At 39.0% G+C, this 13,894-nt stretch overlaps 1 protein-coding gene across 3 annotated transcripts; it reads left to right on the plus strand.

The window, feature by feature from the left end:
- Window positions 1–1,644: 1,644 nt before the first annotated feature.
- On the plus strand, window positions 1,645–13,408 carry trnau1apb (tRNA selenocysteine 1 associated protein 1b). 3 transcript variants are annotated; one of them, XM_080440982.1, is made up of 9 exons: window positions 1,645–1,799; window positions 4,064–4,158; window positions 4,702–4,801; window positions 6,326–6,378; window positions 6,824–6,952; window positions 7,456–7,572; window positions 9,071–9,374; window positions 10,287–10,332; window positions 11,083–13,408. In XM_080440982.1, exons 1-9 carry the CDS (start codon window positions 1,764–1,766, stop codon window positions 11,217–11,219), a joined length of 1,017 nt encoding a protein of 338 aa, XP_080297108.1. In that variant the 5' UTR covers window positions 1,645–1,763; the 3' UTR covers window positions 11,220–13,408. The 3 variants fall into 3 exon arrangements, with proteins under 3 accessions (XP_080297108.1, XP_080297110.1, XP_080297109.1); XM_080440984.1 differs by lacking the exons at window positions 1,645–1,799; window positions 4,064–4,158 and adding an exon at window positions 6,129–6,187 and having other exon boundaries at window positions 4,731–4,801; XM_080440983.1 differs by lacking the exons at window positions 1,645–1,799; window positions 4,064–4,158; window positions 4,702–4,801 and adding an exon at window positions 4,890–6,187.
- Window positions 13,409–13,894: the final 486 nt, after the last annotated feature.

Below are 13,894 nucleotides of genomic sequence, written 5' to 3' on the forward strand. Positions count from 1 at the left end.
TCCATATTTCTTATGCCCTCAACTTATGCAGTGTTTTTTATTATTGAATAGGCACACAGCCTGGAAAATCTAGCATCATCTAATCTAATACACTCATTGTCTCCGCCGAAGGTGGAGAATATGTTTTCGCTTTGTTGTCTCCGCCGAAGGTGGAGAATATGTTTTCGCTTTGTGTGAGCAAACATTGTTAGCCAAGCTAACATTGGTCAAGCTCCACGTGACACGTGTCAATATGTTGACACCAATGCCTCTGATTGGCTAGAGGGACGCATGACGACATAGAATCCTATAAATTGGTGTGTCACTTCAAAAAGCCACTACTTTTTGAAGTGAGGTAAGACAGGACCAATCAGTCTTGATTGGAACAGTACCACTGACATAGATCAAACACACCAATCAACTGCTGAAACTGTTCAAGACAACAATGAAGATGAAGAAGACAGACAAGTATTTGAACAAACCAGTCAATTACGACCACTCCCATATGACACATTGCTTCAAGAAGAACATTCTTTAGATGCAAACACTACATATTCAGTCGCCCCTGCAGAACACCAAAAACCACGCACATTCTACCAACAGTACCTTGCAGTACAAATCACCCGTCCGTGCGTGTGTGTGTTCCTCTGAGAACACCAAACATTGGTCAGTTTTACGTGACATCACAATATGTAATATAAATATATAAATAGGAGGCTGAGATCACACAATGTAACTAACTCCCATTATGCAAACTAAAGAAGCAGCAAATGAGCATCTGAAACCTGATGAAGACGCAAAGGCGCAGAAGGCCAAGGTCTGCTGGCGGAGACTTGTGCTCCGAGGAGCACATTTTCTAGTTATTCATTTGTTTGGCGCAGCAGTGTTGCTTAGGGCTAGTCTGCCATGTTTTACCCTGCTGTACGTAGTATTTAACCTGAAGTGGAAAACAAACGACAAATTCAGCCTGGGGTTTCAAGGCCCTTTTGTGAAGTATGATACTTCCCTCTTTCTCTTACCCTTCCTGCTTCTCTACCAAAAGGGCTGTCAGTATTTTATAGTGATTTTTTATCGACCAGCGGGGGGCAGGAAAGCGCCTACACATTTTGCTCTAAAATCCTACAAGAAGAAGGCCGAGTTTCGTCCAGTGTTGCCATGTCCGCTTATCATAAGCGACTTTGGGCTTGTTTTTCTTGTAAAGTTGCTTGAAAATATTGGTGGTTGCGCTGGTTGCGTTTTTTTTGGGCTTGTTTCTAAAGTGCAGTTGCTTGTTTCCTAATGTTTTTTAAACCAGTGGTTCTCAGACATTTTCATGTCAAAGAAACCCCGCAAATATGTGTATTTGTCTGCGGACTAAGACTATTTTGTGCCAGCTTACACAGCTAGGACCCGTGTCTCATTTGTGTTGTATAAAATATTCAACATTTTTTCTTTTTTCTTTCAAGATTCTTTTGAAAATAGCACACCTACAAGCTCACAACGCGTAGATCTGCTATTTTCAAATAGCCAAATGTTTTTAGGTTTGAAGTGCTCATGTAGCCTATTACAGTCGCTTCTTTTGGGCTTGTTTTCATAGACCTAGTTGCTTATTTCTCTCACAAGATCTGGCAACACTGGTTTCGTCACCACCCCCCTCCATCCATGTTTTTTTTTGTGTCGATACTGTCGAAGAAGAAGTGCATGAACGTGGAAGTAACGTGAAGTCTCGTCCATAGAAGAAACAACACGAAGTGTCGTGTTTTGCTTCTTTAGTTGTAGTTTGATCACCGGCAGAGACCTTCAAGATGTTTAACAGGCAGACCAGTCTGTGGATGGGAGATGTAAGTAGGGCCTATTTTTTTTACCACGGGTCTTTATGTCTCTATGCCTGAAGCCTGCTGTACTTCCATAATAAGGCATGAGGGCAGTGTTCAACACTGTGGCAACACTCAGTGTTGTAGATGCTTCTTTTAATCTTGTTTTCCTAGACCTGGTTGCTTATTTCTCTCACAAATCTGGCGATTTTGTGAGAGAAATAAGCAACCATGGGTCTAGGAAAACAATTCAATTAAAAGAAGCATCTAGGACACTTATAATAGGCCATTATGAGCACTGTATACTTTGAAAATAGCAGATCCATTCATTCTATAGCAGATCTACAAGCTCACAACGCGACGCATTGTGAGCTTGTAGATCTGCTATTTTCAAAAACATATTGAAAATAAATGTGTAATATTTGAAAGAGAACACACATCTGGTATGCGTGGCTCCCTGGCACAAATATACATTAATTTGGGGGTCCATGTATGACATGGAAATATTTGAGAACCACTAGTTAAAATATTTTTTTAAAAAAGTGAAGCAACTACACTTTACAAACAAGCCCAAATAAGTAACTACACTTTAGACAAGCTACCCAAGCCCAAAAAAACGCAACCACCATGTACTGTCATGTACTATTCTCATGTCTTTCTAAATAAACTACATCAATCAATCAAACCAATTTACATGCAACTTCACAGAAAAATAAGCCCAAACTCGCTTACAATAAGCGGACATGGCAACACTGCATTCGACTCGGCCTGCTGCTACGATGTAGTAGTAACAAACATGTAACTAAAGGATGTGTTATTTACTAAAGTAAATAACACATCCTAATCAATAACTGATGGATGTGCGGTGCATACTATTTACAATTGAACAGAAATGTAACAATAATGAGAGCATTTGGCCTTAAACGTACACGAACACAGACATGCTGCTATTGAAAAGTTAGCCAGCCTTGCTAACGTGAAGTTGTTAGCCAGCAGTGGTGGAAAAAGTACTCAAATTCTTTACTTAAGTAAAGGTATCAATACTGCAATATAGAAATACTCTGTTACAAGTAAAAGTCCAGAATTAAAAATGTACTTGAGTAAAAGTACAAAAGTATTGGCATGAAAATGTACTTAAGTACCAAAAGTAAAAGTACTAAAATATTTGAAAATAGCAGATCTACAAGCTCACAACGCGATGCGACGCGTTGTGAGCTTGTAGATCGGCTATTTTCAAATAGCCTAGGTATAAAATAGTGCTAAAGTGGTTAATATATGTTTTATAATGTAATAATTTATAAAAAAAAATATAAAGTAACTAGTAACTAAAGTTTTCAAATAATTGCAGTGGAGTAAAAGTACAATATTTGCCTCTGATATGTAGTGGAGTAGAAGTAAAAGTATTGGAAATTGGAAATACTAAAAGTAAAGTACAAATACCTCAAAATTGTACTTAAGTACAGTACTTAAGTAAATGTACTTAGTTACTTTCCACCACTGTTAGCCAGCCAGTATCTGTTTGACTACCTGGTGTCCTGGTCAACAACACAGAACCAGCCGAAAGTTTAACTGTCTCATAAATGTATTCCATTATCTTGGCTTAGTCTAGGATCAAGATTTAAATACGTCATCTATGATAGTCTTGATCCAAGGGCAAGGCTAATCTTGACTTGTAGTCTAGCTGGTCCATAGAGTCCAAAGCCCATTTAATTTATTAGCGTCTTAGTATTCTTGGATCAAGACTATCATAGATGTATTTGATCGTGTCTGACTTTAACTTTCCTATCTGCAAATGGCAGAATTGACAAAAACACATCTATGATAGTCTTCTTCTTGATCCAAGGCTTAGCTAGCAGTGGTACTGCAATGTAAACCAACCGGTGGGATAGTTGAACTGAACTGTGAACAGAGACCAACTCCTGAGATTTTAGTCTGTTAATAATAAATAGTACAGTTGGTAATAAGTGACTTATTCGATGTGTAGCCATGGATGCAAACGCAATCGTGGTAAAGAAAGCACAACTAATTAAATCTTTATATGTTTTGATTGATTGAATACTTTAAACTAGTTTGTTAACAGTACAGGTATTACCGTCAAAGGTTATGCCAAAAGTATAACACAAAAACCCCCGGGGGCTTGTTTCCATTGTGGCCCATTCTACTCAATTCATCAGTAAATAACGATACATAGAATACAACACATATCGTTTTTTAGATAGACTTATGCAACTTGATCCTATCAAAGTGAAACAATGGTGTGTGTGTCTCTGTGTGTGTGTGTGTGTGTGTAGTTGGACCCATATATGGATGAGAACTTCATTAAGGCAGCTTTCAGCACCATGGGAGAGACTGCGTATGGAGTGAAGATCATCACACACAGGACAGGGTAGGCAGACATGGACACTATCCTGCCTGTACACACAGGACAGGGTATGCAAACATAGACACTATCCTGGCTGTACATAGACTTTCTCTGTTCATATAACCAGTGTTGCCATATTTTGCAAGAGAAATAAACAACCGATCTACAAGCTCACAACGTGTCGCAATGCATTGTGAGCTTGTAGATCTGCTATTTTAAAAACAATTTGTGAAAAGTGACACATTTTTATAAACATTTTGAAACATTTTAACCACAAAAATCTGGTGCGGGGGTCCCTGGCACAAATATTTTTTGGGTGGGGTGTCCATGGACAAATTCTAATTTGGGGGTCCTTGACATGAAAATGGAGAACCACTGGTTTAAACAACATTTAGGAAATAAGCAACTACACTTTAGAAACACCCCTAAAAAAAATCCTGCAACTACCAATATTTACAAGCAACTTTACAGAAAAACAAGCCCAAAGTCGCTTATAATAAGCAGACCTGGCAACACTGCATGTAACCTGTATACCATCCATAATAACTGCTCTCCCGTGTCCCGTAGTGGTTCAGCAGGCTACTGCTTTGTGGAGCTGGCAGACGAAGCAAGTGTCGACCGCTGTGTCCACCGACTCAACGGCAAACTGGTCCCTGGATCAAATCCGGTACGTTCTCTGATGATGCCGCACATGTCGACTCATATTGCTTTTGTATACAGTCATTACCACAAATTGAATTATTTGCTTGTGCACAAATAATGAATTGGAGACGATTAAACACTGTCTTCCATTTTTGCAGTCTTATCCACCAGTATTCATGTGTTATTATCTGTGTAGGTCGATTTGACTGAGGATAGCGGAGCACCACTAGTGTTGGCCTTCCCTCTGTAGTGTGATAGATTTGCTCCAGTAGCGGGCTCTCAAAAATCAGTGTAGTATCACACTCTGCCTGCTCTGGCGTGGGTTCAAAGTAGGGGTGGGCGATATGGCATGGATATGGTTTCTAGACAGGATCATGATCCACAATCTTATCATGGTTATTTTTTCATGTTTTTTTATTTATAGACAATTTAGCAAGTTACTGAACAGTACAACCAAACTAATTTCCCTGTTTAAAAAAAACAAAACTACAGGCCTCCAAGCTAACAAATGATTGAGAGACGGCACACTATTTGCACACTATGAATAGTTAAAATAACAATAACAAAATCCAAACCAGAAAATATAAACCAGTTCCATAATACTGACTACATATAATACTACAAATTGTTTTTACGGACCAACTTTTCGGTGTCGTCATTCGCTACGCTACCAAATAAACTTGTATAGAACTTCAACCAATAGAATGTGCACTCATTCACGGTTATCACGATAGAGAAGGCAGACTGTGGAGAAATTTTAATCATTCATGATTTGATATCGTCACATCGCACGCCCCTAATTCAAAGACCGCACAAAACAAAAAAAACACCCCCCTCACTTTGGCAAGTGTCTAAATTCTCTGTTGACAGATTGCTTTTGCCTGCACCAACATGAGCTGGTTTTCAGTGGACCACAATGGAAACAAGCAGTTGCCTTTTTTGTGTTTATTCACGTTGACGTTTTCTAAAGAATTGTCAATAATTCAATTCAAAGCTAAATGGAATACATAATTGAAGTGAAACAAAAGGTACTGCGGAATAGCTTCAGTCAGCAGCTATGGAATCAAGTGAGAGCTCAATCTCCATTAGCTGGCATTGTTGTAACATCCAGTCTTTCGTGGGTTTCATGGTGGTGTTTAAAATAAGAAAGATCTTCATGTCAACTGGAGTCGACACTGACAGTGTCAAAAGAAAAAGAGAGTTTTTTGGCTGCCCGCTACTGTCGCTGAAGCAGTACTATTGGCCCTGACAGCCATCCAAGGCTAAGCTACTGGCTCCTCTGTCTACCCACCTATACTTGCTGCTGAAAGTGGCTGCGAGGCTGCTTGTATATGAATGTACTTTGTTTGAAGCTGGTGGTAGGAAGTGAACTAACTGAGGAATGGGCCAAAGGCTGGTCTGGGTGGTGGAGGTATGTAAACCCAAATAACAACAACCATAATAACTACCCTCTTTATTTCCCAGCAATATCAGTGCTATACTACACATCTTTGAGGTTGTGAAGTTGGCTTAGTGTTTGTGTTTTTTTTTCTTCTCTCGCCTGGTGCAGCCCCGGAAGTTTAAGCTAAACTATGCCACCTATGGAAAGCGTCCAGATGCAGGGTGAGTCATGATTTGAATTTCTGTCCATTATTTCTGTTTAAGACAAGTAGACATTGTTACAGGTTAAAACACACACAATGCATGCATTGCATATGGGTTTTTAGCCAGCGCTGTTCCTGGTTAAGATTTTGAGTCTTTAAACCAACATTCTGTCATTACAGTGCATAAAAGTTACATTCAGAGATGGAAAGGAAAATAAAATAAAGTAAATTGACAATGCATAATGTACAGGATGCGCATAAGATGTACTGGAGAGAATGTTCATGCTGTGGTCAGTGGATGCCATTTTTATACTGTGCCCGTGTCATGCCTTTTAAAGTCTTGTTATTTTACACACTTTTTTTTTTAATACACTTTGATTGGGAATCGTTGTCATTGTGCAAAAATAAGATTCTAAAGTTCAAGATTTGTTTGTAATCATAGCATCTTGTCACCTGGTTCTTAGGCCAGAGTATTCAGTGTTTGTGGGCGACCTGGCCGCTGAAGTTGACGACTACCAGCTGCACCAAGTCTTTAAGAAGTTCCCTTCTTGTAAAGGAGCCAAAGTAGTCACCGACCAGTTCGGCAACTCAAGGTATGACAACTCACACTTAAATGGAAGACGGTACAAGGATATGACTTCAAGTGTCTGATTTCTGTTGCTGTGGTGTGTGTTGTGAGTTATGAATTTCAAATATTATAAAACAAATATTTCAATATTATTTCTACCTCCAGTAGAGGCTTGTTTTCCTTACTGTGTAAGCTATGTGTGTTGTGTGACTCTGGGTTAGCAGTGCTATGGGCTTCCACCTCCAGTAGTTCTGCTGTACATCTGTACTCCACAAACCACTAAATAATTGTTTTCTTCCCGTCTTATGCTTAAACTATTGTTTTCCCCATATAGGCTAAGCAAGAGCAACTCACAATTCGAGTGATGCTACCTCATATTAAAAAGTAAAACAACAAGTTTCAGTTCTACCATAATAATACCCATTTATATTCCTTTTTTTCCTCATTATAACTGGCTATTTCATGCTGAGTTATGGAGAGTGTGTGTTGGCACGGAGAGGTGATGTTAACTAACCTTGTCGTCTGCAGAGGCTATGGGTTTGTTAAGTTCGGGGAGGAGAGCGAGCAGAAGAAGTCCATCGAGGATTGCCAGGGGACTGTGCTGGGGGGAAAGCCGCTGCGACTCAGTATCGCTGTGGCAAAGAGGTAAGACACTGTTGGGAGTAGAGCAGTGGTGGAAAAAGTACTCAAATTCTTTACTTAAGTAAAAGTACTATACTGCAATATAAAAATACTCTGTTACAAGTAAAAGTCCAGAATTCAAAATTTACTTGAGTAAAAGTACAAAAGTATTGGCATCAAAATGTACTTAAAGTACCAAGAGTAAAAGTACTAAATATTTGAAAATAGCAGATCTACAAGCTCACAACGGTTGTGAGCTTGTAGATATGGCTATTTTCAAATAGCCTATGTTAAAATAGGGTTGAAGTGGTTAATGTATGTTTCATTATATCATGATTTATATCTGAAGAGTAACTAGTAACTAAAGTTTTCAAATAATTGTAGTGGAGTAAAAGTACAATATTTGCCTCTGAGATGTAGTGGAGTAGAAGTAAAAGTATTGGAAATTGGAAATACTCAAGTAAAGTACAAATACCTGAAAATTGTACTTAAGTACAGTACTTAAGTAAATGTACTTCGTTACTTTCCACCACTGGAGTAGAGATGTACCGATACCATTTTCTCCTTCCCGATACCGATTCCGATACCCATAACTTGCGTATCGGTCGATACCGAGTACCTATCCGATACCATTGTGTAAGTGCTGTCCAGGGACCCTCAGGGTGGGGGGGGGGGGTCCCCCAAGGTTGGAACCCTTACAAGTCTGTAACTCTGAGAATGTACAAATGGTTCCATTCGTACACTCTCAGAGTTATGGGGGTCCTTGAAGTTTGAGGACCACTGAGCTAGGAATATACAGTATGTGTATATATATAAAATTTAAATACCATTAAGAATAGTTGAAGTGCAGCTCCAAGTTAGTAAAATAATAATGTAAATTGTACAGTAAGAATATAAAACGGTAGTGAAAAAATCAATTCAAAATATGAATGCAAATTAAATCGGAATGGCATAGACTGCCATACTCACCGATGCCAGTATTTTAGGCAGTATTGGCAGCTTTTCAACTCTAGTTGGGAGGATTGAAAGTTGTCAGTATTTTACACAACCATTGTCTGTTTTAGAGGACCCTAGCGGCATCAATACATGTCATTATTTCTGCCAGGCTGAAGGCGTGGTACGGAAATTAGGTTTTCAAACCCAATGTTTTTCCTTATTGGCGTGAGGGTAGCACCAGAGCTACGGTCAGCTCACAAGGGATGGCACATTTGTTTTTCACGATGGCAGGGGAAACGAAGCGCTCGTGTTGGTTCCCTTGACGTCCTGTTTTGGTCACGCCGCAACAATTATTTGTACTCGCACAGATGCTCCCAATTAATATTTGGAGGTCGCACAGATTTCTCGCTGCCTGTACCGCCTGTCGCGTGTGTATTTTAAGCTCGCAACCAGACAAACACAGACAAAATTCACCAAAATTATAAATCTCATGAAATAAAAGCAACTGCTGAAATACCTTACTCAGCTGAAATATATATAATTTGATGTTGCATTAATTATAAATTTGCTTATTTTGTTTTTCCAGCCAGAAAATGAACAACTACCACGGAGGGCAGGGAGGCCAGGGTTTCCAAGGCCAAGGTTACAATCAGCAGCAGCCAGGTTTCTATGGAAGCCAGGGCGGTGCAGGGGCCCAAGGGGGATACTATTCCGGGTGGGGGGGTTATGACCAGTACGGTGGCTACAACAACAGTGGCTATAACAGTGGCTATAACAGTGGGTACAATTATAACTATGGACCCTATTACCCCCCGCCGGGACAGATGATGGGACCGCCTCCACCCATGGGGCAGCCGCCAATGCCTGTCGATATGGCTGGAGCTGCAGAGGTGAGTGGCATTCACGTACATATACTGCATATGTACTCAGACCTGCACCTAGGGCTGTCACGAAATGCTAAATTTCAGTTGACGATTATTTTCGACAATTGTCAGAAATGGCAATGCATCACAAAGTGTCGTGTTGTAAGCTGGTAGATCTGCTATTTCCTGCTATTTTAGGAAAAAGTTTGAAAAAGTATGAGCATTTTTCAACATGGAAAGGATTATAACGATTATGCAAAATGATATCTTACCTCAAATAATTGGGATAAGGCGATTATGTAATAATTGTGAGGTGGGGGCCTACCTACACCTCCGTTACCGTCGTTGCAAATATTCCATGAACATTCGGTTTCTTGCTCTTAATTTTTACATTAAATTGCCATTTCTTGGACACTCTCAACCTCACGTCCCTATTTTGGGCATGTCATTATAGGTTATATCTTTTAATGAAAAGAAACAAACAAAACGGCAAAATAAGATTTGCAATTTTCTTTTTTTTAATAGTGAGCAGATCTACAAGCTCGCAACGTGTCATGAACTTGTGGATCTGCTATTTTCGCTATTCATCGTAGACCGAAGTATGTAGGCTTAACCACTGAAACCCTATACTAGTGCTTATACCGGTGTTGTCCAGGGGTCTACATTTGGTCCATACCTTATTTCCTGCTACGCCAAAAATGGCCGATCTACAAGCTAATGCACTACGTGTAGCGTTTTGAGCCTGTAGATCTACTATTTTTGGACTTTGGACTATTTTTGTTCCAGGGACTGGTTGCATTACTAGAATACCACAAATACTAAAGAGTGGCTGAATGGGCCACAGTGATTTCATGTCTATTTGAGCAAATTGTTTTATTTTAATTTTTTTATATTCACTTTTATTAATTAGTGAAACAAAGCTGATTTTTCCCTCCACAGCAGAGCCATGAAGACACTGAAGACGTAGAAGAGGATAACGGAGAAGGTAAACATCTGTCTGCTGTTCTTTAGTTGATGGCATTTGACACGTCGTTAGAGAAGTCGGGGAATGCTGACCGGACACTTGAATGACATTCAAGGTCAAGGTTCTTAATACACAAATATTAAAATAAGATCTCTGTCATGTAATAACCAATGTAGGGCTGCAACTATCGATTATTCTGTTAGTGATTATCCTATGAATTCATTTGTAGATTAATCGAGAAGCGTGTTTTGAAATGACGGTGTCATGCAAAAAATAGTGAAAGTAGCCGTTCTACATCCTCACAATATGTCGCATTGTGAGCTTGTAGATAGGCTATTTTAATTATTTGTTTTGCCTATAATTAAATGCCCAAAATAGGGATATTTACTGTTTTATTAACTCATTCCCTGCCTAGAACGACTAAAACGACTTCTGTCCCATAAGCCCTGTCTGCCAAGAACGACTAAAACAAGTTTAATTTTTTTTTTTTCTTGTTTTTTTTTTTTTTTTACCCAAAGACCAAGGAGATATGATTTTTCGAAGATCTAGACTCCCATCCACTTCCTTGTTAACTTAAAACTTAAACATTTTGTATCTCGGCTCCTGAGTACTTTTTTTTTTCAATGAAAAATCTCTGGCAGTGGGCAAACGCAAAAAAATAAAGTTCTGGCAGTGAATGAGATTACAGTTTTTCTTTTATAATTGATTAAATCGATTAATTTGGTTTACTGTTGCACCTTTTAACCATTGTGTGTTTGTGAATCCATGCAGAGCCGATCCCTGAGGTGGATGTGGAGCAGTGTAACAAAGACTTCATGCTGCGCAGCGAGGAACTCTATGACGCCATGATGGACTGTCACTGGCAACCCCTGGACTCCATAATGTCTTCTATCCCTTCCATTTCCTGATCTCTCTTCTTCCTTCAGTTTCTTCCAGACGCCTCTTTTGTTCCGCTGATCTTGTGCACCAGTGGTTCTCAAACATTTTCATGTCAAGGACCCGCAAATTGATATGCATTTGAACCCACAGACCCCCATCTGGAAAGATTTTGTGTCAGGGACCTCTAAAGAGAAGAGTTGTAAATACAATCTAAATTATCCCACATTTCATAGCCTAAGCAAGAGTATGATTGTGATGCTATTTTAACTCATTTAGCTGGGGACCCCCTGGATTTCCTTCCTTCAAGGACCCCTCTGCGTTTCCAGACCCCACTTTGAGAACCACTGTGACATACACCCCCCTGTTCTGAAGTGTCACTCTAACCAGTGACACACTGGCTATATTTACATGTCACACAGTACTGCAGTCTCTGTGAGTCATTAGTTTGATGTTGCAAGGTTCTGTCTAAATTTGCTGTTCTTTTTTTACAAATATATCGAAACAAAGCAAAAATAGCAGATCTACACGTTCACAGCACGCCGCGAGCTTGCAGATCAGGTATTTCCGCTATTTGTTGTACAACAGAGTATAATAGTGCTGATGGTTTAGTTTGGATAATCTGTGTGCCAATAGAAGAAGTACCCTAGGACAAAGGCAGCAAATGACATCTTTTAGTTCTAAATTTCAATACTAAGTTCTCATTCTTTGTTGGCCCAAATGAGCTCACCCCACTGGAATGTAGAAGGCCACCGGGAAAGCTCTCGTCTGTAGCTTTCTTTCAATACCCAGTCACAATAGACCAAGTTCTGAACATATTTTGTCATCTTTTATTTCTCTTCAAGAAATTCAACAAGCTTATACATTGCCCAGTAGCAAGCCGTGTAACATATTGAGGTAGTAGAGTTGCTTTACATGCAGCATTGGGGCCATGCAATGCCTAAAACTGCACACAGGATCAGCAGGCTTTTTAAAAATAATAACGTGAAAGTGTTCACAAATATACATGCTATATGAATGTTGTTTTTCATGCTTGCAATGTTACCTATTCAGTTGAGGTTCACTAAGCAGTATAACTGGCATGGTGTTTATTCTGTATGCATTATAGCATAGACTGAAGAGAAGCCTACAGTTGGTGTAACAAGTATTGGGACAGTATACAAAAGTGGAACTTTCTTGGGCTGTTGAATCACCTACAGTGCACTTTGCATAAAAGGTTAATGTGAAAATGCTGGCCTTTGCATAAAACCATATCACAGTGATGATGTAACATAAAAGCTGCAATCCAGATCTTAAAAATATTATTTGAACCAATCTGTATGGCAGAGTATATTAATACAATATAACTAGTACATCTGATTCTGTAGTGGTTGGAGTAGGTGGCCTGCCTGCTTTTCCATTGATAAATGTAGACTGTCGGGTAGGACGTTTACTGGTAATAGGTAAAGGGTAATATTTGGAAGAGTTGTAGCTGTTTGGTCTCCCATGCAGGTGAAAAAGGTTTATATCTGGCTGGGATATAAAACGTATTAACTGACAGGCTGCAGCTTTAAATAAGGTATACTTTTTTTTCACTGTTCCAATAGTTGACAAATAGGCTTCTGGTATCTACAAAAAAAAATTACACCAGCTAAATGACTCTTCTGCTCACTGAAGCCATACTTGGCAAACATTTTGATCAAACAACAAACAAACATTTTTATCTGATGATGTAGTCATTTACAGCTGAAGTGAGTCATCTCTGAAGAGAACAAACATCACACAGGACAATGCCTTCATTGGCTGAAAGTGGCTAAAATGAGTGTATATACATGTGTTCTGAATGTTTAATTTTGTTTTATTGTTTTTTTATTGAAGGAATATTTGAGTTCATACTCATCTTTTATCTCCTGTTATTATTATTTTTTTTAAAACAAGTTTAAGGTGTTCCTTAAACCTCTATGGTGTTTCAGCTGAAAGTTGAAAGTACTGTATACCTAAAAAGAAAATCTGGAATTTATCAGTTTTCAGAAAACTATTCCCTTTTCTGTATTATTAGATGACACCACCTGCAGGAGATAATTGAAGCAGTATGATACTGTGCTGAGCATTTTGTGCGTTTGCTGTCAATTGGCTGCATCAGATACAGCATAAAGTCATTGTCCTTTGTCTAGTTGTGCCTGATCTTTTGTATATACTCTGTCTGGAGGTATTTTACCAATAAAACAGATCGAAGAGAAAATTCCATAGACTACCCAGTTTATTAAGTGGATAATCAAATGCTGTCTTTTATATGATGCTGTCAGCTCACCCTTATAGGTGCAGTAAGTGATATTTTTGTGTTAAATGACTATATTCTGATAGCAATCTTAGCGATAGCAGTGTTTGTTCAGTAACAGTGGACTTCTTGTCTCTCCAGCTCTTAAGTAAACAACATGCATTTTCACGGTATACTAATTTTGTCCAAACAGGAGAGAGAACTCATACAGTGTACAGAATAAACAAGTTAAACTGGAGGTGATGACACAATGAGAAGACAATTGAAGCTGATAAATGGGTACTCTCCTGATTCTCTGAAATTTGCAACCCACCTGAACATTTATTTTCCTGTTAATTAAAGAGCGAGAGACGGGTTTCCCCTGTTATTGAACAAACACTAATTAGGCTACTGCCAGGATATTGAGATTTAAATGTGGAACCAAAGAAGTTTTGTTTTAACAAAAAAAAA

The sequence above is a fragment of the Gymnoscopelus braueri genome (assembly GCF_963280865.1).
Source record: "Gymnoscopelus braueri genome assembly, chromosome: 10".
In the NCBI taxonomy this organism is placed as follows: Eukaryota; Metazoa; Chordata; class Actinopteri; order Myctophiformes; family Myctophidae; genus Gymnoscopelus; species Gymnoscopelus braueri.

Excerpts from the sequence above, each read along its gene's own strand:
- trnau1apb (XM_080440982.1), top strand. The coding sequence starts at position 1,764 with ATGTTTAACAGGCAGACCAGTCTGTGGATGGGAGAT. Across the intron at positions 4,159-4,701 it reads ATCATCACACACAGGACAGG|TGGTTCAGCAGGCTACTGCT; the intron begins GTAGGCAGACAT and ends CGTGTCCCGTAG. Across the intron at positions 10,333-11,082 it reads AGAAGAGGATAACGGAGAAG|AGCCGATCCCTGAGGTGGAT; the intron begins GTAAACATCTGT and ends GAATCCATGCAG.